Source organism: Colletotrichum truncatum, assembly GCF_014235925.2.
Source record: "Colletotrichum truncatum strain CMES1059 chromosome Unknown Contig_0015, whole genome shotgun sequence".
In the NCBI taxonomy this organism is placed as follows: domain Eukaryota; kingdom Fungi; phylum Ascomycota; class Sordariomycetes; order Glomerellales; family Glomerellaceae; genus Colletotrichum; species Colletotrichum truncatum.
This window is the reverse complement of record NW_027222412.1, coordinates 268,058-295,335: the sequence shown is the minus strand read 5'-3', so window position 1 is coordinate 295,335 and position 27,278 is coordinate 268,058. Positions and strand designations below refer to the sequence as shown.

Here is a 27,278-nt window from a genome sequence, read left to right as displayed (position 1 = left end):
CCCAAATCATTGGTGTATCCTCACGCAGGATATCTCTCAATAAAACTTCCTTTGTTCCTCAACCATTGACGCGAATGTGCTCCTGGCTCTGAATCGCAGATGGCATTTGATAGGTTCTTAATTTCCAAATGTGTACATAATACAAAAAATGCTTCTCTCCATGGCAATTGAAATGGTCATATAAAAGTTACCTCAAGCGCATTTTGGAGATTGTGAACGAGGCCTTGTTCCGAGTTTTGGGAATTGAATGGATTTGAAATTCTGCCTCAAGAGCGACTATACATGAAGGCTTCGAATCCATCAATTATCTTTATCCTTTTCTTTTCCATTGTTCACGTTGTCTCATTCGCCATCAACTTTGTCAGCTTGACTAGATCACAGTACCTTATTCTCACGATGAACCGCGCAGCTCATTCTTATTGTCATAGACCTTCCTATACAGTCGTAGGGAGACAGGATTTTCCGAAGGGATCTAGAAGCCGTAGAATGGTGGATTGAAGTGTTTGGAAGAAATATGTCTGTTTCGATTCCCTGTCAAGTCGGCAGACAATTAAACTAACCAGATGAGGCCTAAGTGGCTGACCGCGAGCAGCTTGGAGAGTCACTGACCCCTTTCAACCCGGAATCAAACTGTTGTAACAATACTGATTTCATATAAATAGTTCTCGCTGTCACATTGGAACTTGACTTTGATGCGATGAATGCAACCTCAGCAAATGCAGCCGTCACTGTTACCATGGGTGACATGTTTTATTTGAGAAACTAACAATGCTGGAACACGTAAGGAAAGAGGTTCAAAGCCGTCCTGAACCACATTAAGTGATGGTCATCACGTTGCAATATAAACCTATGCATCAAAACTGGTCTTTGGCCAAATTGTCCCCCCGTCATATGGGAAGTTCATTACTTCACAACTACCCGTTCTTGACTGAAGTTTTCGTAATCTATCCTCCATACCTTTGTCCTTCGGCCCATTATTTCATGTAAACCACTAGTTTCTTTGTATAAAACAACTCATCTGGAGCAAACACAGACTCGAGTCACGCGTAAACATTATAGTTAGCGCGATGCCTACGTTGGTTAGCCTTCGTGGCTGATGGTGAGTTTAGCTGACCGAAGAAACCGGACAGAGGGGGTTTTGTGGGGGACCCCATATGGACTGAGTCAATGCGATTCTGCTATGATGGAGAGGTTTGAGAGGAGAAACAAATGTTCTTGCATGCGCTAAAATGAAAGACCGGGAGTGAAGAGATCATTGTGTAAGACTTTTTTCCGTCCGTTTGATATAGGCAGTCTCAGAAAACAAGAGAAAAGAATTAATCTTGCTCAAACATGTTAAAGTAGGAACTTCCACAATAACAAACTGCAGGTTGCGCGTTGAGGTGTTACATCTGTGAATCGAAAGGACTGGAAACTTGATGTGACATGATGATATTGTAAGCCTGGCGAGATGGCCATTTTCTCATTCGCAATTCAGGAAGTATTATATTTTGATCTAAATAGGTAATAGAGGTGTAGCATATGGTTAGTGTTGATGCGAAATACGAGGTCGTTTGGTTTGCATATTGGATGATGGGTGAAACGCCAACGTACATAATCATTAATGTTGTTGCTCTGTAGCCGTGCGTGGTATAGGTAAGTGGAAGATGCAGCCTGTCGCGCGAAATGCCGGGGTGTAAAGCCTTTCGTGCATGCTGTTGCCTTCAATTAGCAGGTAGCCCGGATAAGTTCGGGCTGCAGTAGAGGTGCGAGAAGGTTGGAATCGGGTTTTCCCAGCAACAGCTGATACGCCGTAAGATGCTTCAAAAGATGTACAACTGCGGTTTGTTCCAGATATGGAAGCCAAGCTGGTGGCTTGCACGGAAACGGCCGCGCTATTGACGCTAGATTCTGTCATCCAATCACCTCCTGTTATAAACCAATATTGACCCCATCGTGTTCTGCAGGGGTGTTGCGTGTGTCTGAAGAGTTGGGCGACGTTGAAGTCTCGCGGCCAATTGAGGGACGAGATTCTCAGGCCACGAGTCTGAGGTTCATTCCAGTAAATGCCAAGCAGTGAGCTGAGTATGCCTCGTGAGGGGCTGTGCCGTTTCCGCCGCAAAAGACGAGAATTGAGCTCCCAAGTTGATCACTGATTGAACGGAATACAATAAGTTCGGCATTCCAGGTACTGTAATTTTTCAATAAACACATCTGTAGCACCTGAATACACGCAACCTTGCTGCTTTGGGATGATCAACGAAAACACTATGGCTTCAGATACACAGACCAGTAGCATCTGCCTCAATGTGGCTATCGACCATCGGATCAGACGGCTGTCCAAGCCCGTCCGAAAATATGAGACCGACCCTTCCACACATGTTTCCCGTATCGAGAAAGCAGGCCAACTGCTGAAGCTACCTCGCCCCGAGATTCAAGTCACAGCAGAGATGGCTGGTCCATCAGTCAAGGGTGGCATTGCTGTGATGCTGCAACAGCCTCGGCACAACCACCCATTCGAAAAGGGCCTTGACGCCGTCATTGACGACTGTGAGACTTTCCGCGCCCTTGAAGACATATTCAACGTGGTATCTTGTGGGAGTCTCGACTTTCGTAAAGACATTTCTGTCATTGACCTTTTGCCGTACGTTTCAGGAGAAATAAGCGAAGTTGACGATGCTGCGCTCCAGAACGCCTTTCGCACGTCAGCCTCAGTCATTTGTGACAAGGAGCCCGACGTTCTGCTATGTGCAGGCAAGATACCTATGCCTATTAAAAGGGCCCGTGAAGTCAAAGATAACTCAAGAGTTTACTTGATTGAGAACCTTGGGGTTGGGGAGCAGTTCGGGCGCACGCCGAAGCGGCCTATTCAGGCGAAGCTTCGACCAGAAGGGCAACGTGGATTTGTCACCATTCCTAGGGTCAACGGCTTCCACCCCAGCTTCGCCATCAATCGCCACTCTCACATAAGTATACTGCGACAGCTTCAAATTTTGATAGGGGCTGAAGTTTGCGGCATGTATAGGAGTGATTGGGAGGAAATGGCATGGATGGATATACTGAGACTTCGTTGCCTATCTATCTCAAATACTGGTAAGAACGCATTAACTCTGCATTTATAGCGTATTAATGCTTACTTAATATCCCAGCAAACACGTCTGCAAGATCTCCCACACCAGCGACCCCAAGTAAGAGCAAACCCTGGCGCAGCAGCTCAAGATATATTCCAGAGTACCAAGTGCTCTATTCGGAAGCACTTCTCGACATAAGAACCTGCGTCAGTCGTCTCGTCTCTACAGACCAGCAGTATGAAGTCCTGCTCAACAGTGGTCTGAGCGAAAAGTGTAACGATGCCAGCCTTATACTGGGACAGATGCATCGCTTAAAAAAGAGGGGTTGGCCTGACTCTGTAGCTTGGAAGAATGAGGCTGCCTTAAGGGAAGCAGGCGCCGAAACTGATCTTTTTGTTGCCAAGACGACTCAAGCAGTTGGCGCAGCATCCAAGAACAAACCTCTCGTAAAGATATTACGGCAGAACCTCAAGAATATTTCAGACCTCGTCACAACGGTATCAACGAGGCCACGCAAACAGTTTGACCTAAACGTAGGTGACGCGGTCGCCGCTTTTCTTCAGCTGGCGGTTGACGTCGAGACGCTTTTGCTGGATTTACTACAAAAGAAAGAGGATGCACTCAATTCCCAGGGTCAGGAGGATATATTGTCAAAACAGTTCAGCAAGATGGGTCTGGCACCAGTAGTTACAGAGGTTTCCGCGCCGACATCCTAAGCCATGAAGCTTGTAAGAAAACCCTTCGTTGACCGCCATCGGTTTCAACGAGGTATTGAATGATGGGTTCTGTCTTGAAGGCATAGGTCACCCGAAACATGGTTGTATCCAATTGATTTGAATAAGAGTAAATAGATTCTCTCATTAGCTTCCAGATGGATTCGTTACAACCCCATATTGTAGGGCAATAATGGACAGCTCAAGTCACAGACTGTCAACCTCAATTTTTTCCAAACTACAACAAAGCATAATCACTTAATCAACCGAAGTAAACATGTGATATGGGATTTTCCGGCTGAACTGACAGGCGTGAGTACTTACTCAAGATACGACGAAGCCGAGGTGAGTTGGATCTGGGTTATTACCTTCACAGGCGCAGGAGTACAGTCAATATAAAGATGGAGATTATCATACAGGAGCTTGCAAATAAGCGCGGAATTAACACCAATTTAAGTGACCGCAGCGTAAAATAACAAGCCTACTCGACTTTTCTGCGTCAGGGGCCAGCGCCAAGGACATCAACAAGACTGTAGTTTTATGAAGTTCACAATCATCATCGCCGATATTTGGGGGAGTGGTGCACATGTAAATAGAAATGACGCGGTTTTTTTGTTACGTGCCATGCTATGGAGTCCCTAATTCAAGCCTTTGCTTCGCATGTCTGTCCAATACAGGGCTGGTAGAACCGTGCATCTACCATTTTCTTCAAAAAAACCACTCCAACTTAAAAAACTCCAACCTGAACTCCACTATCCATCGCACTTAACGCCTTGTTTAGGGCTATCGGGAGATACAGTATAAGAGTCGAAATTCCAGCCCGCAAGCGATTGTTGAGCCTCCTCCCAGGAGCGATAACGCCAGGCGAAAATCTCGCAGGTAGCCGTCTTTTGTTGTCGACAGTTCCACTTCTGATCATCTTGAACAGTCGTGGATCGGAAGTCAGCCTCGCAACCCCCATATTTCTGCTTGCAGCTTTGACTCTTGATGGTGCCGATAAGTCCCCTGCAGGACTTTTCCATCGTGTCTTGGGTTGTGGCACAAGACCAGTTTCGTTTGTATCTGACTGTGGCTTGGGCACATGTGCCTGAGGCGAGAGCTGAGCCCGCAAGGTAGGATAGAGCGGTAAGAGTAAGGATGCTTGCTTTCATTTTGATGTTAAGGTAGTGGAAATGTCCACAAAATTCAGACGTTCTTGCTGAAGATGATCTGATGAGGATATGGACTAAGAATCAAGGTACAATGTTGTTCTTTTATAGCCTCGTTCAGGGGAAATAATCCTCGTTTTCGGGAAAGAACAAAGATGCGCCTTCCGAATCGACAACTGCATGGCAAGAGAGACATGTCTCTTGAACAACACATCGTCTAGCGGGCATAAACCAATATGCGTTACTTTTCGTATTAATATGGTCGATATATTGTGTGGTTCTCATCGGTCATTGAATTTCAGCTGATTAGGCAGTTTAGAGAATGGTCAGAGTTAAAAGAACCAGCTTGGTAGTCTTGGTAAGTCCTCGAAAGAATTCAAAAATGCGAACGCTGCAGACGTAGCGTCGTTGAAAGAGTCGGGAAAAACCTTAAGTCTTTTAACGTGAAGTTAAATGTAAAGTGCTTAGCGGGGCAGTGTTCGTTAACAGGGATCTTACCTGCGAGAAAACACCGTAAAAGCTTTCAAGCTTCGGTAAAACCCTATTCCTCCGGGTATCCGCATAACTTTAACATTTCTTTTCACACTTTACCAGACGCAGTACGGGCAAGGCTGTACGGATCGACCGGAAATTAGTAATATGCTACATACATGGTACGGGAAAGGTTAAACGGAAGTGACGGAGGCTAGCCTCGGCGACCTGCCCCTTGGATAGAGACCAAATGCAATGAGCGCTGAGTAAGAATCTCAACCAAAGATGCGTAGTCATAAGATTCTACTTTCCTATATATGTAGTAGGGAAGCACGACGGCGACTGTTGAGGGAATCAATTAACCATCACCTTATCGATTGACATCCAGTCTCACGCAGTTCCTCTTCTTCAGCTCATGTAAGTCAACATTCTTCACGTTTATAGTATACATTCTGATGCATGTTTTAAGTCTTTTGTTATCATGTTGTGGAGCAACGCCTTTTACGCCATTGCAGTTCTGTCAACCAGCGGTGCATTGGTTGATGCGTCTTGTTACCAAGCTTGGGGAAACTACAAAAGATCATGGGGATGTCGTAACGACCCAAGAGAAATCCGAGATTCTTGTAACGGTCTAGCAGCAGCCGCTCAAAAGTCCGATCATTCAAGAGCAGGCAACAAGTTTAGGGAGATTGTTACTGCAACCGATTTGCAGTGCCAAAACGACATGTGTAACAGCGGAAACTTTAGGACTTGTACTTGTCGCCTGAAGACATATCGACTCGATGTTGACGCGAAGGATCAGAGCAGTATGGTTGGATGGGATTATGCTGGCTATGATACATGGGGAGTCAACGTGTCTTGTAAATAATGCTTTGTGCTACAAAACCGCTCTGGCCGAGAGACAGCTTGATTTTCCTGTTACTTAGCGAGTGAAGTCTACATATCTGTTTTCAGCACCTCATTGTATTCACATAAGGTTGTTCCATGCGGCTATATAGAACTTCCACGCGAAGAATCTCTAGTCTGTACTCGATACTTGCCAGACCTTGGAACCGGTCGATTTTCCTAGTCTCCCAAGTCTTCTCTGGTGTTTTCTAGGAGTGAATACTACGGCAGAAGGTACGTGAGAGGGCCCTTGAAAATTGCCTGACGTTCCTGTACAATCTTTACAAAAATGTAATACTTAGAGCGACCAGCGGCTTCCAAAGACAGGGCTGTTATCATTCATTAAGTCCAGAGCCACGATATTTAAAGCAGGGGAGTATGTGGTTGAAGTAATAGCCGTTCAATACAAAATTGAAATGGTTTGTTACAATGACATGGCTGTTCCGTGGACGCTTATCTTATTTATTCTCCCCTTTGACTGAGCAATCTGTGTTACTTGGAAGCTTGTAAATCTTGTTTTCCATTCTAAGCCAACAGAGCCATTACAGGAAGAGCGATGCATAGTCCAAGCATAGCTTTTCTAAGAGCCGGTCTGCTGGCACTCGAGCCGTTTCCGCACTGACTTGGATTAGAGCCGCAAGTCGCTTCCGGTGAAGAATTATCAGTTAAGGACTGGCCTGTCGTCTTCGCCGTCGTCGTCTGCGCTGCCGACAACCTGGGTGTGACACCGGTGAAGCCTGGTTTTATATCGGTTAGTTGATAGCGGATGTTGATGGCAGGCGCGTAGATTTCTAATGGACGTGTGAAAGTGTCGCGCCTCCCATCACAGTAGCTTGCCGTTACTACATCGGTCTTTCCCGTGCTCTTCAAGTGGGTGTATGTGCAGTACACATCCCAGTAGTTTCGCACAAGGACAAAATCTCTGCGACAAGGGTTCATTAGTATGCGTGGAGCAAGCCGGCAGATAGTAACGAAGAAGGCAAAAAGGGTCGGGTAGCTACCTTGGACAGCATATTGCGGCTACTTCTCCCGCTTTTCTATCATACAATGCATGGTCGTCCCAGGTCACGGTCTGAGTTGTGTAGTACTCCGGGCACTGTGAAGCCGGGGAGTAATAGTGCCCCTCGTTATCGAACTCGGTCGGGACCTTGAAGTTGGGCGGGTAGCAAGGCACTGCATTCGCGGAGGGCGCGCAAGTGCTTGTCACATAAAGCTCAAAGGTTTCTGTAGTTGTTGAGTCGGTTGTTGTTACAAATTCCGAAACCCAAATGTTGCTAGGGTTTATGCAACTCAATGGCGCCGAAAACACCGAGGTTAAAGGCCCGAGATTCGTGCCATAGACGTGTCCCCCTCTTGCTGTTGATGTGGGCATCATCACCGTGGGCGACGACGTAGCTAAGGGAATAGTGGATGTCATTTCCTTTTATGAAGACGATACACGGGACAAGGTTTTTTTGAGTGGCACATGTTTGTCGTGTTAGCGAAAGCTACCACCGTTGAAGTTCTGTCGAGGTGCTGGTTAAATGTTGAAAAGGGCGAGAGGAATCTGGTTTTGATTACGCGGAGGATGAGCACCCTAATCCCGCGCATCACCCCATCCCTGCGTCCCCAATGCACCATCCCTGATCCAGGCCTCACATTACGGCTGCAGCAGATAATCGGGCTGTTGGTTAAAAAGAGAGCTGCAGCCAATGAACTTGGAGGCCGCTTTTATCAATCAACAGGCCCGTCAGGGCGGTGTACAGGACAATCTTTGATACAACCTAGACTTCTCGCAGTGCAGACTTCAAACAACATCTCTTGATCCTTTTTTCGCCATCCATTCTGGCACTTAATGGGACCTAACCTAGACTTGTAGAAGGCAGCTGGGTTAAAATTGGCGGAATGAGGCTTGCGACGTTGCGGGATGCAGGCAGGGAATTCTTTTCATAAACTCGATTCTGAGGAAATGCAACTAGACGAAAGTGGTTTTGTGGCGTTCTCAGAATGTTGAAAGTCAAGATCCTTCGGCCGACATTCTGCCAATCAACTTTGGCATTTCACTTTTTGGGTGCCACAACTCCGCATTACGGGGCAAGACGACCGCCATACGTCGCAATACCAAGGCAAGGCTCCCAGGGTGGGCTTACAGGCTCACTGTGTATGCCTTCTTGGCTTTCCAGGTAAGGTAGTCCAAATTGGTTTCCACTGGTTGTCTGACCATCCATTATTCAAAAGTTGAGGCACTAATTTCATCTCTGCCATTCAGAATCTGACTTTCAATCTCAGACTTCTTGATATTTCCAAATATTCAGTACGTGAATGCCACGCGCTGCTCTGCATTGGAGGACATTCATTGCCCTTTGGCGAACAGAACTTACTTGATATGCTTTCTTTTTCGTCTGTTTTTGCTTTGTCTCAGGAATTATTTGTATCTTACACTTCTGTCCTTCCTGGCCCTCATACCACAGCCCTACAAATGACGCAAAGTTGCAGCATCCGAATGACACATCAATGTCGTTGTCCTAAACTGAAGTCAAATGTAGTTACAGGTCATGTGCTTTTGACTTGGTTAGCCCAAAATGTAGTCTTTGATGTGGACTTGCTAAGTGTTTTCGTGTGTACAAGCGCTCCGGGACGGGTTACACAGCTTTTGCAAGCTTTCTGACGTTCAATGAACCTGTTAATTAAAACGGCACGTTATGATCAAGATTTTGGGTCTGAAATGAGAATGTGACCCAACTAATACATATCTGGCCCATACGAAAGGCGAATTAATTCCTGCTCAAGAACTTCATGGTCGCTGCAGGTCGGTGAAATACTGTGAGCCAGTTGTGCATTAAAGTCATATGTTGATGCAGGCTCCATTATTGATCTAAAGAAGTCTGAAGCAGGTGATAAAACATAAAGGCTGAGTTGGACGGCAATCTTGCTTATGAATTTGCATTTAGTCCATTGAACCCACATCAAAATGAGGCACTATCTGAGTGTTGACTTGAACAAGGTAGAGTCATTGATCCCCGTATACTGCCACTCGCAATGTCAAATGATGAGATGCTGTATCGAGCGCTTGGAGATACCAACTTCTCATTTTGACCGTATAGCTGGCTATGTCTGGACGAAAGGTGTGGAACATACTCCACGCCGGGAACCGGATCTTGAAGGCGGGGCTGGGCGACTGACTAATTTAGTATAGTAGTAGAAGAAATTATAGATTCATAGGCACAAATATAGCCGCGTACATGCTATCTTTACAAGAAAGGCTGAGAAGCTCCTTGGCCGTGCAAATGCTTCAACCTTTGCCGCCGTTGTACATGTCGGGAACTCGTACGACATGACGCCCAAACTCTCGAAATCCTTCACAGATTTTGATGGATCCCGGTTAGCTCAATTGGTCAGAGCGTCGGACTTTTAGGACATTACTTGTCTACAGAGCCATCCGAAGGCTGCGAGTTCGACCCTCGCATCGGGAGACTCCTTTTTGCTTGCAGAGTATAAGGATTACATATTCTGTATTTTGAGAAACTAAGAAGACTCAAGGCAAATGGAATAAAAAGTAGAGTCAGTTCTTTGAATTTAGCAATTCATACGAAGACCCAGTCTTTTAACTCCTCTTCTACAGTTTAGCTACATACAGCCCACTAATTACACAAGTTACCTACTTCACATATAAGTTCGAGAAAAACAATAGCCATTACCTCGCTCTCTTGAGAGCGACTATGTTCTAAAATCTTATGCCTATGTCTATGTAGTAATAATCGGAAATCCAGCTTAAAGTGGCTTTGTAGCCGTCCAAGCTGCCGGCTGCCGGCTAACAAGGCTCACATAGGCAGGCGACCTTAAGTACCCACGTGACAGGTAGTCAGAAGAGACATATCTCTCTCACCCACTTCGACTCTCCCTTTTTTGAACTTCCAGTTCTACAAGGTAGATGATTTTTTCACTACATTTGCGAAGAATCCCTCTCCCCATGCCTATAGGGGTATTCTATCGTACCAACAGCTACCATACTCGTAAACCACCTCGAAGTATGTATTTTTATTATAGGATAATGTTACATTTTTTTATCATCCTTTGCTGCAGATATACGAGGCTTTAAGCTAATTTCTAAACATCGTCGTTGCATGTTGATATTTGAGATTCGCGTGGTTTCATCCCAAAGCAGAGGTGATGTCTCAACCGCCTTTCCAATGCAGGAGCTTCATATTAACAAATTGTATACCATGGAAGCTGGTGAGCAATTCCTAGATCATCATTTTGGTAGTAAGGTGTATTCGTCTACCTGACTATTTGAGATCGGCAGCATAAAAAACCACTTTCTTTTAGCCTTTTGACAAACGAATCACAGTAGCAAGTAGAGCCTAATGCTGCTGTAATCAACTGGTAGCCATGCTGAATGCTGAACTAATCAATGCGATAATTGGACATCTCAAGTGCATAGGTTTTTGACAGGCTTGGTGTTTATGTCCGCTTCTATGATGTGTCTATTTGATCACGTTAGCTATGGCAGACAAATGAGTCTGACACTTGAGGGATAGCTTAGTGCGGAGTACTGCAATCGCCTAAAAGTGTTTCTCAGCTCTCAATATAATGTCATTAAGTCGATCTAACTGGCGTTGTTAGTGTTCGTTGTTTCCAGTTTTGATATGGTTGCAGCTTGACAGAGGTTGTGTAGCACAGAATGAACGTGTCAGATGAACTAAAGTAACTGCTTTGATCTTCGGCTTTGCCACCCCTTATGGGACAGCGAGGCTCCCATATATACTGCCTACACTGCTGGGTGGGTACTAGTGTATGAAATGCTTCCTAATCTCAACACAATACCCTCAAATGCCAATTCCACAGCCCAATAACAGTTTCAGAAGGTGCTGAGGACTCGTTCATGCACAAAGAACTCAGAATGATGAGCCAGATGCAATATCTTAGAATGTTCTATTCTCTATGAGCGCTATCGTACACCAAACATTAATGCAGCCTTTACTTGGCAATCTCGACACCGTTGGTGGCACCTGGAGGCTTGATTAGTTATCGTGACGGGGGACTCAAACACAGGGAGACTTACCAAGAGCCTTCTTGATACTTCCATAAATGGCGAACTGGCCAGCAGTAAGACCACCAACCATGAAAAGACGAGTAGGCAGACCAGCGAAAGAGCCGCGGAAACCAAGTTCAGCGGCAATCTTAACAAGGCGGGAGACAGTGCTCTCGCCGGGCAGGCCCTTAGTCTTGTTGATTTTAGACAACATGGTATCAGCCGGTTGAGAAACAATAGCAGCGGCAAAACCAGCAACCAGACCGGAACCAAGGTTCACAGCCGTCTGGGCACCGTTGGACAAACTAGACTTGTCAAGCTTAGAGAAAACAGCTTCAGAAACCTTTTCAAATGCGACAAATTTAGTGATGGTGTAGGGGACCCTGTATCCTGCGTCAGTTGAATCCATTTTGATGACAGATCTTGCAAAGTGTGGCATACTGCTTGAACAAGATGGGAACAAATCCAGAGTAGAAAGCGCCAACGCCCTCCTGGCTCAGAATTTTGCTGAAGCCACCGACCAGTCCGTTGGCGAAGCCAGGGGTCGAGACAAGACGAATGCGGGTTGCCTCAAGGGGACTAAGAGCGATTGAAGCAAAGAACTCGGCAGAGGCGGCCGAGACAGAGTAGACGGCAGTACGGTTTTGGCGGGCTTTCTCGATACCGATGAGGTTGATCGATTGCTGCTTGAAGAACTCGTAACCTCCGAACTTGAATGCACCCTGGATGAAGTAGCCGGTGAAGGTCGGGCCGAAGCCGGTCAAGAGAGCACCCGCGCCCTCATTCTGAATAACCTGGCGGAAACCGCCAAACATGCCACGATTGTAGGTGGCAGGGTCGAGCTGAATCCTGGTTTTCACGCTGGGTAGAATGTCAGCGAGTGGCTTTGACGATTGATACAGCTTCAAATGAGGAGACTTCAGCCCCTAGAGCAGCCCTCCAAGCTGACGGGAATTCTTATAACGTACACATCAACGGGAGTAAAGGCACCATGTGTGACTGAGCAGCCCAGAGCACCAGCAAGAGCGAATCGAGAGTAGAGATCGATGCCTTGAGGCCCCTTGGCCGAGTCACCAGTAATAGCCCCCATTGCGACGGTATTAGATGAGATGGTGTTAAGGAAGAATGGTATGACGAGAGTACCAATGGAATACAAAAGCAAGATGACTCCTGATGAATTGGTTGTCAGCTTCCCGAAGACGCCCCAGTGAGTGCAACATTGATTCCGGCCTTAGAAGCGGATCCTACGGCTTCAGGGTCCGGCTTTTGCCGCGAATGTAGCTCTTTTGATTGGTCATCATCATATAGACTGGGTCAGATGTGACTAAAATAAGCACGCAATAACCGCCATATCCTCGGCGTGACCCGGAACTAGGTTATCTAAACTCCGTGAAACAGATAAGTGTGCCCCTGATCACAGTGGGTAGTTCGCGCTATGATTCCCCGAGTGAAGTTCTCTTACCTTTCCGCCTCAAAACATAGATTCTTTCTTTTGCACCTCATGTTTCTCGGTTGCAAGAAACTTGACTTCCAAGAAAATTGGTGGAATGTTAGGTATAGGCTTCTTTACAACAACTCGATATGTTTGCCTTTACATAATGACATTCCATTCAAATATGTGGTTTTCTCTGGAATACTAATTCCCGCATCTAAGGTATGGCATCACACCATACTATTAGTCTCGATGAGTATTTACGTAGTTGACTGGCCCCGGAACACTCATATACGGCAGGTGTAGAAACTTTCTTTCTTTTGCCGCCTTGATGAATGTGTTTGGCGTTATACAGGTAGTAAGGGTTACTGACTCATACCGCTCATTTTCGGATCTTGACAAAACAACTTCACTGTTAAGTCCACTGACATCAAAAGCGAGGTGCGACGGTTGCAGTACAGTATGAATAGATTAGAGCTCTAAACTGGGTTTTGTGAATTACAATACTAATGGAGATACTTTATGTATACTCTTTCTGTTACATGCATATAGGATAAAAGGGGTGAAAAATGTTGTATCAAGTTATGCAGCTCCCGCTTGCTTGGCCATTTGTCTCCTCCTGCTCCTCCTGGCCTAACATGTTCTCTTCTTGGCCTGAAAATGCTATTTAGTCAACCAGCCTGGTAACTTCGACATCCACTTGTCGTTTATGTCCTCCCGAAAGAGGGTCCAACAAGGCCAGGTCCCTCTTTAGGATAACCCAGTCAAATGTGGACTGGATGTCGTCAACATTGATGACCCGCCGCTGCGACACGAGGTCGACAACGATGCTGTTGTTGACGCAGGGTAGGCCTAAACGCTTCGCTTGCATGACCAGATACCCGTTGATATAGTCAATCTCGGTCGTCTGCCCTGCTTCGACGTCCTGTAACATTGAGCTCCTACACGGCCCCGACTTCTCGGCAACTCTCAGAACCATCTTTAGTAGGGTCTCGTCCGCGAAAGTGGAATTCGTAGGGCTTTGCGGCGTCTGAGGCAACAGTGCCCTGACAATCTGTCCCGTCTCTTCCAGAAGCACCTTCATCAACGCAAACCTCGCCGGGTGGTCGAAAAGCTGACCGTTCTTGGTCCGGAATATAGCGGTCAAGGGATTGATTATGGCGTTCACAACCAGCTTCTGCAGTTGTGCCTCCTTGACCCCGATCGGTGTTGCGAGGGTTGCTTTGACGTCGGACATTGCCAGCAGCTTGTCGATGAGAAAGGTAGGGGCAGGCAGTGTGGCTGGAGAAGAAGTATCTTCGGGTGTATCACTCGAAAGCCCAGAAAGTTGCCCCAGAACCATCGGGCCTCGACCAGCATGGACGATGGAGAACGGGGACGTGCTATACACGCCGAAAGTACAGATGCCGGCCCAATATGATGGTTGTGACTGGGCATTGCCGAAAACCGAAGCGGACACTTCGTCCACCACACCTAAGTAAACCTGGTTAGCCAAACGTAACGTCAAAAGCTCGGTGTGTAGCGCCATACCCATTCCGTTCTGCAAAAACACCACGGTAGAAGTGCTCCCAAGGCGGTGCTTTACCATGTCAACAGCCGAAGCTGCCGTGTACGTCTTGGTTGCCACAATAAGGTTTTGGATCGGGGCTTCCGATGCTCGCGCGCCGGCTTCGCCGGTCGTGCTGGAGATTAGTTCAACATTGAAGCCCCTTGTCTGGTCGGGTCTGCCGTCCGTAACGCATTCAATGGACTCGCCAGCCGCGTCCCATTGAGACGCTAGCTCATCTCGATGGAACAGCAGCGTGATGGGCAATCCAGGGTAGTGTTTTCTCAAAGCGTGAGCGACAAATTTGCCCAGGTTGCCAACCCCGAGGACGTAGACCGGACTCTGATCGCCGACGGGGCTTGCTAGTTGGTTCTGCAGAGCCGTGGACAGGGCTTGGATGGTTTCACAAAGCTCGTTGAGCATGCGTTCTACCGTCGTCTCGTCGCAAACGCTTCGGTTCGCGCCCACAGCGACGCGTAGTAGTCCGCCGGGCTCGGGGATTCCCGTGATATCCATCTGATGGGGCGATGCAGTTTCCACGTAAAATCTCTTCAGAGTAGGATCGTGGTCGCCGGGCTTCCGGTCTGCGACGTCTGGTTCTAGATGCTGCAGTTGTACCCGCTGATCTCCGCTTCGGCTTTCGGGAGCCAGCTCGATGTTCTGGAACGCGATGTAGAGGTTGTAGTCTGTCGGCGTTTCTGGCCAGTCCGTGCAGTTTTCCCCGATATCCTCCAAACCCAGGGTTTCGTAAGGCATACTTTCGAGGTACTGATCTCTCACCTTACGGAGCAGTTGTCTCGGGCTGCCATTTCCGTCCACGGAGACGCGAACAGGAACAGCGTTCGTGCAAGGTCCAACGATTTGTTGGCAGCTGAGCGGCAAACACTGCCGCCCGGATACAACCCGGCCAAATAAGAGATCGCTGGATCCTGTCTCTTTTGCAAAAAGCAGAGCGCAAGCGGCTGTGAACACGGTTGCACCTGTGATGCCCTCTGCGTTTGGTTGGAAGTGGACCTTGATGGATTTCTCCAGCATACAGGCACCGTTGGGCCCAGGTTCCTGTTGAGGAGCGCCTCTGGGGCTTTTCATGGCCGTCATCGACGAGCCACGAAGAAGAGAGCGCCAATATTTGAGCCCTTCGTCTCGGCTGTCGACCATGTGTTGAATATATCGTGAAAAGCTGGGTGGGGTCGGGAGACGATCACCGTTGTAGAGGGCGTGGAAAGTCTGCACGACGTGCGCCAAACTCATGCCGTCATACACGGCGTGGGACATCCGAAGTGCTACTCGCACCGCGGTTGCCCTATTCTTTATGATAGCGATGCGAAGTACTGATTTGCCCATGGAGAGCGGCTGCTGCTGATCCAACGCCTCGAACGCATGGGTCGCCGTGTCGAGATCTGCCTCAGTTTCAACAAATTCGATGGGTACTTCAAGTTGTTTAAGAACAACCTGATAGAAGCTGCCGGCGGCCGACAAGAAGACCGTCCTGAAGATGTCGAAATGGTTGACCAGGGCTTTGCACGTCTCCATCAGCCTAGCACAGTTCGAGTCGGCCGGGAAGTCGATATGGAAGACGGCCAGGGGGCGCGGCTGTCCCGTGCTTGGATCATGGAGGCAGATCTTCTGAACCCACGTGGTAGGGTACACATCCAGGATCTCGTCACGGTCAAGGCCGAGCTGTGGGTAGATTTCAAGCTCGACAAATTTCTGCGCGTCTTTGAAAGGAAGTAGCTCGAAAGGAGCGCTGTTTGCTTTCAGAACGGGGCTTTTACTCACTGCACCGCTTCGCAATGGATTGGCCCGGATCTTGTTCGCTAGGTCGATTGGAACCGGCTGGTCGAAGATGTCCTTCACGGACACGCGGGAGCCCAGACGGCTACTGATGTGTGCTGCGAGCATCGTTGCCATCAGGGAATGTCCACCGAGGTCGAAGAAATTGTCAGTGATGCCGACCTCGGCGCCGAGCACCTTTTGGAACTCTTCACAAAGCGCCACCTCGACCTCATCACGCGGTGCCACCCTTGTCGACGCCGCCTGTCTTCTTGGGGCCATCTGGGCCTGATGGGCGAGTTTGCGACGGTCTACCTTACCGTTGGCATTAACAGGTAGCTGCTTCAACACAACGAGCTGCGTCGGCACCATGTAGGGCGGCAATACGGTCTGCAGCTTGTGGTGTATTTCCTTTTCCATCTCCGCGGCGAACCGTTCTTGTGCCGCTTCTGCGTGCTCCGCATCGACACCGTTGGTGTACTGAACCGCGACGAAGCCTACAATCTCCGTCTCCTGACCTTCCTGCGTGCGTAGGACGACAACGGCGTCCGAGGCCACAGTATGCCTGAGGATTACCTGCTCGATTTCAGCCGGCTCTACACGGTGGCCACGGATCTTGACCTGCTGATCCATGCGCCCAAAGAATTCGATTTGCCCATCGGGACGATACCGCCCGCGGTCGCCGGTTCGGTACGCCCGTATTGGTGGCAGGCCTTCAATGGTGATATGGACGAACCGATTCGCATCAAGTGCCGAATCAGTATACCCTCGGGCGAGACCATCGCCTGTGACGACAAGCTCTCCCATGACGCCGATGGGCACAAGGTTTTGACGTACGTCCATTATATAGGCCCCGGAGTTGCTTACGGCCTGTCCGATCGGGACGCCGTTGATGTACAGCTCCCGGTCGCGGACCTGGTGGATGGTGCTGAGGACGGTGTTTTCTGTCGGCCCGTAAGCGTTGTATACCCCCCCTGGAAGTATGGAATTTGCTTTAATCGCATCATGGGCATCAAAACGGTCGCCAGCAGCGAATAAGAGCTCCATTGAATTGAACATAGAAGGGTTGCTGGCAAGGCATTGCTTAAGCAAGGCCGGCGGCAACATGGCTGCTTGCACCCGTTCGCGCTCAAACAGGGCCTGCAGGGCTTTGCTGTCTAAAGTTGTGAAGTAGTCGACACAGACAACAGTACCGCCGTTTAGAAGCGCGGCATAGATCTCCCACGTGGCGGCATCAAATGCGATATTGGACAAGTGCGCCACGCGGGCTGCTTTTGGAAGCCGGGACACCACATTACTGTTCTGGACAAGTCGTACGACGCCACGATGTTCGACCATGACGCCTTTGGGTTTGCCGGTCGAACCGGAGGTGAAAATGGTGTATGCAAGACTGGTGGCGGAGGGTCGCGGGACCGCGGTGTCCTTGGAATCATGTGAGCCCTCAAGAGTCGTTCCGATTCGCACCAGCTCGGCGTCTGCGAGGCCCTCGTCGGGGACTGAAACGTCGGCGCCTAGAAGCACCAGCTTCTTCCCCGAGGCTGCCGATAGGATGGCTTCGAGACGTGCGGCAGGGGCCTTGACGTCGAGAGGGAGATAGGCTAGATTCGCCTTGAGAATACCGAGGAAAGCCACGATGGCCTCGCACGAGCGCGGTGCCAGCACACCGACCAGCGTCTCATCTTCCATGTTTCGAAGACGGAGCCAGGCAGCCAACCTGTCAGATTGTTGGTCAAGCTGGGAATAAGTCATCGAACTCGATGAGGAATCATCAATGACAGCCGGTGATTGCGGATGCAACAATGCCTGTTTGCGGAAGAGGTCTGTTATACTGGCCTTTCTCGGATAGGGATCCGTGGGAATTGTAAGTAGACCCATGTCACGCAGCTTGGGTAGGCCATCGGTTAGTGGCAAAGACGACAGTGCTGCCTCCGGCTGCTCGAGACAACGAGATAGGACCTCTTGGAAGATATCAGCCACGCCGCGGATTGTCTCTGGCGTGAAGAGGTCAACAGCATATAGAATATTACCCGTGAGCTGACCGTCATTTTGGAACAGGTGGAATTCCATATCAAATCGTGTTGTCGCCTCGGCTGGTAAAGGCTCGCTGGTCATGTTCTCCAGCTGTATGCCTCCGATGCCCTGCTGGGTGTGGACGGCGAACATGATTTGCACTAATGGGTTGCGGGATGTGTCTCTTGATCCAGGAAGTAGGGCTGATACAATACGCTCGAATGGTACATCTTGGTTCTCATACGCGGCGTTGGCTGTAGCCCGCACTTGACGGACTAGCGATTCAAAGGTTTCATCCTCTTCTTCGATAGTGATACGCATGCACTGGGTGTTGACAAAGAAGCCGACAAGACCCTCTAGCTCTGGGCGGTTGCGATTAGCAATCGGTGTGCCTATAGTTGCGTCTTCGATGCCTGTAAGTCGATAATGCGCAGCCCGGAACGCAGCTAGGAGAATAGTAAACTGGGTGGCTTGATGATCGCGGCAGTAGGCCTGGAGGCGGCTATAGGTAGAGCCTTTGATAGTAATTGAAACGGCATCGGCATCACCAGAAAGCGTAGCCGGCCGTACTACGTCGCAGAATAAGCTAGCCGGTCGGCTGCCTTCTAGCTGCTCCCGCCAGTAGGATAGCTGGCGCTCCTGTTCAGCAGCCTGTGCATCTTGCTTCTGCCACAAGGCAAAGTCCCTGTATTGGATGGACAGTGGCGTAACTTGATCGAGGGGGTCTTGGCCCCGGACAGCAGAGGCGTAGAAGGCAGCTAGCTCACGCTGGAGGATTTCGAGAGACCAACCGTCGTAGATAATATGATGCATGACGATAGAGAGAACATGATCCTGTTCGCCTAGGCGGATGAGTGCTGGCCGCCAGCCTGGCTCGGCTGTAAGGTCAAAAGGAGTACTTTGCTCCTTCTGGAGCACCTCAGAATAGTCTCCATTATGATTTGCCGGCACGCCAATCACTCGGAGCTCTTTGGGTTGGTGTGGATGAATGATCTGGATGCCAACGCCACCTTTTTCTCCAAAGGTTGTGCGCAATGTCTCGTGGCGTAGCTCCAAAGCATTGAACGCCGCAGCAAGTGCCTGAACCTGCAGCGGCCCACGCAAACGTACTGCGAGCGGCATGATGTACCACGATGCTCCAATGAGCTGGTCCAGGAACCACATACGACCTTGGGCGAAGGATTGCTCCACGGGCCCATCATAAGGTCGAGATTTGATTGCGTTGTGCTCGCTAGAGCCCTGCTGAACGTTGGCAGCCAGGTCGGTGATGAGTGCGTGATCAAATATGTTCTTAACAGAGATCTGGGTGTTCAACCGCTTGCTGAGGCGTGCGGCAAGCTTTGTTGCCATGAGGGAGTGTCCGCCGAGATCAAAGAAGTTATCAGTAATGCCAACCTCGACGCCAAGCACATCAGCGAATTCATCGCATAGCACAGACTCTACTTCGTTCCGAGGAGCCACGCGCGAGGATGAAGACTTGGCCTTCGGAGCAGTTCGGGCTTTCTGGGCAAGCTTGCGCCGATCTACCTTGCCGTTGGCGTTGACAGGCATCTCATCCAGTACGATGATCTGTGATGGGACCATGTAGGGTGGGAGAAGCGTCTGTAGGTGGCCGTGGATCTCAGCCTCGATGCGACGGCTCTGGAGGCGCTGTAGGGGTCGGTTCGTGAGGGTACCAGATGACCGCCCCTGGTGGTCAGTCGGAAAATTGAACATGAGTCGGTGGCCGTCTTTGGCGGGCGGAAGATGGTGGAAGACTGCGTCAATGGCGCCGTTCTGGGAATACTGCCGCGCCCAGCTGAGCTCGACTCGGAAGCCCGCCTCAGTACCTATCTGCTCGAGGTCGGCAGCACATAGGGACGCGCATAGTTTAGCCTTGCAACGTACGGCAGAGACCCATTCAGTCCCGTCTACCGAGGCGTCTTCTTCATCGTCGTCGAGAGATTGGTTCAAGTGCCGTTCCACAATAGTCTTGCTGTAGGGAATGTTACTGATTGCAACCGTCAATGCCTCCGGCGAGCTTTGCAGAAGACCGAGGAGCCCGGAGCGATCCAGCCGAGACTTCTTGAAGTCGACCCACGCGCTATCATTGATCTTGTTTATATGAAGCTCCTGCTCCTTTTGGGCACGCACATGCACGACAGCCGCGAACCGGTACGAGCTGAGCTCGTTGGTGGCTTTCATCCTCTTCGGCAGAACCTCGATGTGACTGATCCGACCAGGAAACCGGCTCGTCAACGCCGTGAAAAAACCCGGGTCTACGAGAAGCTCCTCTTCGCGCTCTTCAAGTTCTGCTACCTTCTGCCGAATCAAGTCTTTAGTTACCGCCTCTCCTAGCATGCGTAGAGACCTTGCTGTGAGGAAATCTCTGTTAATAGCGTTGGTTCGCATGTCGCCAAAGAACAGACGTTGAACACCAGGGAGCCGAGTGAGAACGTCAACCACATCCAACAAGTACTCCTGGGAAGGGAAATACTGGGCGACCGAATTGATGACCACCAGGTCTGGCCGGATTCCATGGAGCCGGCTGACGTCTGCCGCTGTGCCCACGTGAACCTTGGCCTTACCTGACATGGTCGGGGAAGACTTGATCATTTCGTTGACGAACGAGGTTGCTGACGTCGAAGGCTCGAGACCGACATAGCTTTGTAGGCCCTCGCCGAGGTTGAAAAGTATCATACCAGTGCCGGTGCCTATCTCCAAGACATGACCAGCCGGTCGGCCATCAAGAAGTGTATGCATCGTTTCGTCGAGCCATTCCTGCATTTCACCCTTGTCGATCTCGGTGCCGTCGTACATGGACGTCCAGTTTAAGAAATCATTACCGACCGCCGACTGATCGATCGTATTAATGTCTGCATAGGTGATGGTGTCGAAGTGATTACCCCATCCCTCCACCTGGTGGCTGGCCTCGCCTTGCTCGACGAACTTGCTGCTGTGGGCAGCAACGAAGCCGACCATCTCCAGCTCCTGGCCCTCTCGCTGTTGCACCACAATTACGGCATCGCAGACCGCGTCATGGCTCAGCATCGCGTGCTCTACCTCAGCCGGTTCGATGCGGTGACCCCTGATTTTGATTTGCTGGTCCATCCGTCCAAAGAACTCAATCTGACCGTCGCTTGGCCGATAACGCGCCCGGTCACCCGTTCTGTATGCCCTGATGTTCCGGCCGTCGACGGTAATTTGAACAAAGCGGTCTTGAGCCAGCGCTGGGTCTGTATATCCCCGAGCAAGTCCGTCACCAGTCAGGATAAGCTCGCCCATGACGCCGATGGGGACGAGTTGCTGGTTCGGGTCCATTATGTAGGTCCCAGAGTTACTGATAGGCCGCCCGATTGGAACGCCGTTCACAAAAGCGTCCTTCTCGCATTCGGAAACGTTGCAAATAGTGCTGACGACCGTGTTCTCTGTGGGGCCGTAGGCGTTGTAAACGCTCCCTTGAACAACCTCTCGCGCCTCGATGGCATCTCGACTATCAAACCGGTCACCACCAACGAGTAGCAGCTTCAGGGCGGCTATGGTAGCAGGGATATTGGCTAGGTATTGCTTGAGTAACGCCGGTGCAAGTAATGCTACGCAAACTTGTTCCGTAGCAAAAACAGCCTGGAGTGCTTGGCTATCCAACGTGGTGTAATAATCGATACAAACCAAGGTGCCGCCGTTGAGCAGTGACGTGTACATCTCCCATGTGGATGCGTCAAAAGCCAGGTTTGACAAGTGCGCTACGCGCGCCGCCGGCGGTAGTTTCGAGACAACATTGCTCTGCTTTACAAGCCGAATGATACCGCGATGCTCAATCAAGACGCCTTTTGGCCGTCCAGTTGATCCCGAAGTGAACATTACGTATGCAAGGCTCGTGGCCTTGGGAGTAGGAAGCTGCGTCATAGTCTGGCAGTCTCGTATGTCGGCGATGGCAAGAAATTCGACGTCCTTCAGCTGGATAGCCGGAGCAGCGATTCCTTCTCCTAGCAGAAGAAGCTTGTCGCCCTGAATCGCGGAGAGGATACTCTCCATTCTACCGACCGGCACCTTAACATCCAGCGGCAGATATGCCATGTCGGCTTTGAGAATGCCGAGGATGGCCACGATAGTCTCGCAGGACCGTGGGGCTAGTATTCCTATTACGGTCTCTGGGGCCAAGCCTCGCTGGGTCAGCCAGCATGCTATCCGGTCCGATTGCTTGTCTAGTTCAGCATACGTCAGCTGAGTAGAACCGTCCTTGACGGCTACCACTTCGCCGTGGATAGCGACCAGTTGACGGAAGACGGCTGGTACGCTGAAATCCCGCGGATAGTTAGTTCGCTCTCCTTGTGTGAGTCCTATCTGGTTAAGGGCCGAGAGACCCTCGGTCAGAGGCATGGTAGGTATGGAGATTGTCGGCTCTTTGAGGCCGCAGCGAAGGACCTCACAGAACGTAGACGCCATGCTGCGGATGGAGACGGCATTAAAGAGATCGTCGGAGAAGATGAAGATGCCACGCATACGGCCGTCTTCCTGGAAGACGTGGAACTCGAGATCGAATCTGGTAGTACTCGCACCAGTCAACAGCTCTCCACGGAGGTCACCTAACTTTATATGACCTAAGTTATGCTGATAATGAACGGTGAACGTCATTTGCACAAGAGGATTGCGCGAAAGGTCAGGGGCGCCGTCCGGTCGAAGCTCTGTCACCAGCCGGTCGAAAGGAACATCCTGATGTACAGACGCCGCAGTGCTCACGGATTCGGCCTGCTGTACTAAGCTGTTGAATGTTTCGTCTTCGTCTATCGTAGTTCGCAGACACTGTAGGTTAACGAAGAAACCAATCATCTCTTCAAGTTCCTGGCGGTTTCGGTTCGCAATAGGCGTGCCGATTGTTGCGTCTCGTACTCCGGTAAGACGATAGTGCGTGGCCCTGAACGCAGCGAGAAGGACCGTGAAGGGTGTGCTTTGATACTTTTTACAATATTGCTGGAGGTCACTGTAGAGTGCGCCCTCGATCATCACCTGGTGTACGCTCGCCACCCCGGACGGTATGACCGGCCTTGACTTATCACAGAGCAGGGTAGCCGGCTGGCTACCATCGAGCTGCAGTTTCCAATACTCTAGTTGACGTTCATGCTCGATTACCTGTTCCTCCTGTCTCTGCCAGACTGCAAAGTCTCGGTATTGGATCGGCAGAGGGCGTACCTCTGACAAAGGGTCTCGGCCTTGACTGGCGGTAGTATAAAATGCAGCCAATTCGCGCTGGAGGACATCGACAGACCAGCCGTCGGAAATGATATGATGCATTACAATAGATAGCACATGATGTTGCTCGCCCATGCGGAAGAGGACTGGGCGCCAACCGGGCTCTGTCTCTAAACTAAAGGGGGTCGAGTTTTCTGTTTTCAAAGCCTGCTTAAGTTGCTCTTCGTTGCCTCCGGGGATGTCAATGATCCGCAGCTCACTCCGTATAAACGGATGAACAACTTGCAGGTTGATGCCATCACGCTGCTCAAACGTGGTACGCAGCGGTTCATGACGCTGCTCTAGTGCTAGCAGAGCTGCAGAGAGCGCATCAAGATTCAACGGCCCCCTGAGCCGGGTGGCGAACGGCATGAGATACCAGGTCGACCCTGGATACAAACGTTCAATGAACCACAAGCGGCCTTGGGCATATGACTGCTCTATTGGCCCGTTATAGGCTGTAGAAGGGATCAGACTGTGCTGGGCTGAGCCTTGTTGGATCGTCGCCGCAAGATCCGCGATAACTGGCTGATTGAAGATGTCTTTGACAGAAACGAAGACATCTAGCCGTCTGCTGATGCGTGCTGCAAGCTTTGTCGCCATCAAGGAGTGCCCGCCCATATCGAAGAAGTTGTCAGTAATGCTGATTTTAGCCCCGAGTACACTAGAATACTCTTCGCAGAGCGCCGCTTCCACCTCGTTACGGGGGGCCACGCGAGTTGAAGCTGCCTTGGCCCTCGGCATCATCTGAGCCTGTCGAGAGAGCTTACGCCGGTCTACCTCGCCTTTGGCGTTAACAGGCAGCTGTTCCAGCAATACGATATGCGAAGGGACCATGTACGGCGCGAGTAGTGACTGTAGGTGCTCGCGAACTTTTGCCTCCAAGTTGGCTTCCGAGCCCTCCACCTGGTGTCTCAGTTCGCCCTGTATAGACTGGTCTTCCTTCGCCGTGACGAATCCAAACAGCTCCTGTGCCTCGCCAGCTTTACCATAAGTGACAACAGCGGCATCACGGACGGCGGGATGCCCCAGCATAGCCTGCTCCACCTGGGCCGGCTCGAAGCTGTTACCGTTGATTTTGATTGTTTCATGTACCACCTCGGCCGCATTAATACGGTGGCTCCTGATCTTAATCTGCTCATCTATCCGTCCGAAAAGCTCGATCTGGCCGTCTTTTGGCCGATAACGTGCGAGGTCACCGGTCCTGTAAGCTCTCATGCGGCGGCCGCCATCGCTGATGATATGAACAAAACGGCCTGCTTCAAGCGATGGATCCGTATACCCCTGAGCCAGCCCGTCACCCGTAAGGACGAGCTCACCAATCACGCCAAGGGGCACAGGCCGCTGCCTGGAATCCATGATGTAAGCCCCGGAGTTGGAGATAGCCCGTCCGATAGGAACGCCGTTTGCGAAAGACTCGTCCCCAACGACGCTGTATACAGTGCTGGCGACTGTGTTCTCCGTGGGACCATAGACGTTGTAAACGCCGCTCCGCACAAGCTCTCGGGCTTTGATAATATCGCTGCCGCGTGGTCGGCCTCCGTTTATGTAGAGAACTTCCAAACTGCTGAGCGTAGAAGGCATCTGGGCGAGGCACTGCTCGAGTAGCTCTGGTGAGAGCATAGCCTCGCTTACCTTTTCACTTGTAAACACGGAGTTGAGAGCTTGGATGTTCCCGCTGGTAGAGGGTTCAATGCATACCAGCGTTCCTCCATTAAGCAACGCTGTATACATCTCCCACATCGACGCATTGCAATCCATGTTTGATAGGTGTGCCACGTGGACTGCTGGTGGGAGGTTATGTACGAGGTTGCTCTGTTTCACAAGCCGTACAATGCCGCGGTGCTCAATCATGACGCCTTTATCCCGGCCGGCAGTGTCGGAAGTGAACATGACACATGCGAGGCTCGTTGCGTAGGGTTCCATATCAGCAGCTGTGGCATCAACCGGGCCGTCCTGGACCATGGCCTGACCGATCCTCACTAGCTCAACATCTCCCAGTCTGGCATCCGGTTCAGCCGAGTCGTCCCCGAGCAGTACAAGCCTATGACCTGGGACCGCCGATAGGACCGCTGCGATATTGGAAGCAGGGGCGTTGACATCCAGTGGAAGATAGGCCAGACCTGCCTTGAGAATGCCGAGGATGGAGATGATTGTCTGGGATGACCGCGGTGCCAATACCCCAATCAGCGTTTCGGCCTCAAGTCGCCTTTGATGTAACCATACCGCGACCTTGTCGGACTGCTGGTCCAACTGAGCGTAGGTTAACTGTGAGGATGCGTCTATGATGGCTATTGCGTGCGGAGAAGCGGTTACTTGTTCGCGGAAGACATCGACGACGCTTGACTCTCTCGGATACTTAGTCTTCTCGATCTGAAGCAGTCCCATACTGCGAAGCTCCTTTAGATTATTTGTCAATGGGAGGACTGAAATTGGCGTCTGTGGCTGCTCGAGGCTCTGGTGCAACACCTCCCGGAAGACGGCGACTATGTTGCGGATGCTCTCAAGCTCAAAGAGCTCCGTGGCAAATAAGACATGACCCGCTAAGCTGTCAGACTTCTGGGCTAAGTGAAATTCCAAGTCGAAACGAGTTGAGCTTGCTATAGGTAGGGTCTCGCTCTCTAGTCCTTCCAAGTCAACGTTGCCGATGCCTTGCTGAGAATGAAGGGCGAACATTAGCTGTGCTAGCGGATTACGAGATACGTCCCTCGATCCTGGTAACACGGCTGACACGACGCGCTCGAAAGGCACATCTTGATTTTGGTGTGCAGCTAAGGTCGTTAACCGGACCTGTTGCACTAACCCGTCAAAAGTCTCGTCATCTTCGATAGCTATTCGCATACACTGGGTGTTAGTAAAGAAACCGACAAGGTCTTCCAGCTCTGGTCGGTTGCGGTTAGCGATAGGCGTGCCAATAGTTGCGTCTTCTGCTCCTGTGAGGCGATAGTGGGCTGCACGGAACGACGCCAGCAGCACGACGAAGGGGGTAGTTTGGTGTACTTGGCAATATGCAAGAAGGCTCTTATACACTGGACCTTCGATAGCGAACTCGACCTGGCCTGCCTCCCCAGATAACGCGGCTGGGCGAGGCCGGTCGACAGGCAGCTCGGCGGGAGAGCTGTCCTCCAGTTGTTCGACCCAGTAATCAAGCTGTCGCTGTTGCTCGGCAACTTGTTCGTCCTGCCTCTGCCAAATCGCAAAGTCTCGATACTGAATTGGCAGCGGTTGCGTCTGTGATAGGGGATCCTGCCCGTGGAGGGCCGCAGCGTAGAATGCAGCTATTTCTCTTTGGAGAATCTCGATAGACCAGCCGTCGTATATGATGTGATGTAAGACGATAGAGAGGATGTGATCCTCTTCGCCTAATCGTAGCAGCGATACCCTCCATCCTGGTTCAGACTTAAGATTGAAGGGAGTCGTCTGCTCCTGTTGCAGCGGTTCGATATAGCTGCCACCGTGATCGCGTTGTACATCGATCAATTTGAGTTTCTTAGTATGGCTCGCACGAACAATCTGCATGCCGATGCCGTCTTGTTCTTCGAATGTTGTGCGTAATGTCTCATGACGTTTCTCGAGGGAAACAATTGCAGCCGTGAGCGCGTCTATCTGGAGCGGACCGCGGAAACGTATCGCGAGCGGCATGAGGTACCACAACGCCCCAAGGTTCATCTGCTCTAGGAACCATAGACGTCCTTGGGCAAATGACTGCTCTACTGGTCCAGAGTAGGTCGTAGGAGGGATCGGGTTGTGCTGGGTTGAGCCCTGTGTGATCGTAGCCGCAAGGTCTATAATTGCTGGCTGGTTAAAGACATCCTTGACAGATACAGAGGCATCTAGCCGGCGGCTAATACGCGCTGCAAGCTTCGTGGCCATCAGAGAATGGCCGCCTAATTCAAAGAAGTTATCGGTAATGCCGACTTCAACCCCGAGTACACCAGCAAACTCTTCGCAGAGCGCAGCCTCTACCCTATTACGAGGAGCTACACGTTCAGGCACGTCGTCTACGGTCTCTGTGCTGTCGTCTACAGCTA

The 27,278-nt window shown here is 50.5% G+C and overlaps 4 protein-coding genes across 4 annotated transcripts in view; 1 reads left to right on the top strand and 3 right to left on the bottom strand.

Annotated features, from left to right (window-relative positions):
- Positions 1 to 2,231: 2,231 nt before the first annotated feature.
- Positions 2,232 to 3,766, top strand: CTRU02_215358 (uncharacterized protein; the record flags this gene model as incomplete). Its single annotated transcript, XM_036731550.1, has 2 exons — positions 2,232 to 3,072; positions 3,129 to 3,766. 2 exons carry the CDS (start codon positions 2,232 to 2,234, stop codon positions 3,764 to 3,766), a joined length of 1,479 nt encoding a protein of 492 aa, XP_036576759.1.
- Positions 3,767 to 4,515: 749 nt separating this feature from the next.
- CTRU02_215359 (uncharacterized protein) lies at positions 4,516 to 4,914 on the bottom strand (the record flags this gene model as incomplete). The annotated part of the gene is made up of 1 exon (XM_036731551.1): positions 4,516 to 4,914. The coding sequence occupies one exon, from the start codon at positions 4,912 to 4,914 to the stop codon at positions 4,516 to 4,518; it is 399 nt and encodes a 132-aa protein (XP_036576758.1).
- A 6,309-nt stretch (positions 4,915 to 11,223) lies between these two features.
- Positions 11,224 to 12,368, bottom strand: CTRU02_215357 (mitochondrial phosphate carrier protein; the record flags this gene model as incomplete). The annotated part of the gene is made up of 4 exons (XM_070206442.1): positions 11,224 to 11,255; positions 11,309 to 11,661; positions 11,720 to 12,162; positions 12,219 to 12,368. The coding sequence occupies 4 exons, from the start codon at positions 12,366 to 12,368 to the stop codon at positions 11,224 to 11,226; spliced, it is 978 nt and encodes a 325-aa protein (XP_070059881.1).
- A 1,009-nt stretch (positions 12,369 to 13,377) lies between these two features.
- Positions 13,378 to 27,278, bottom strand: part of CTRU02_215356 (AMP-binding enzyme) — a gene marked incomplete at both ends in the record, with an annotated part of 31,098 nt that continues 17,197 nt past the window's right edge. The window contains 3 exons of the mRNA XM_070206441.1: positions 13,378 to 14,183; positions 14,241 to 19,872; positions 19,927 to 27,269. Coding sequence (XP_070059880.1) covers positions 13,378 to 14,183; positions 14,241 to 19,872; positions 19,927 to 27,269 — 13,781 coding nt within the window. The remainder of the gene's footprint in view (positions 14,184 to 14,240; positions 19,873 to 19,926; positions 27,270 to 27,278) is intronic.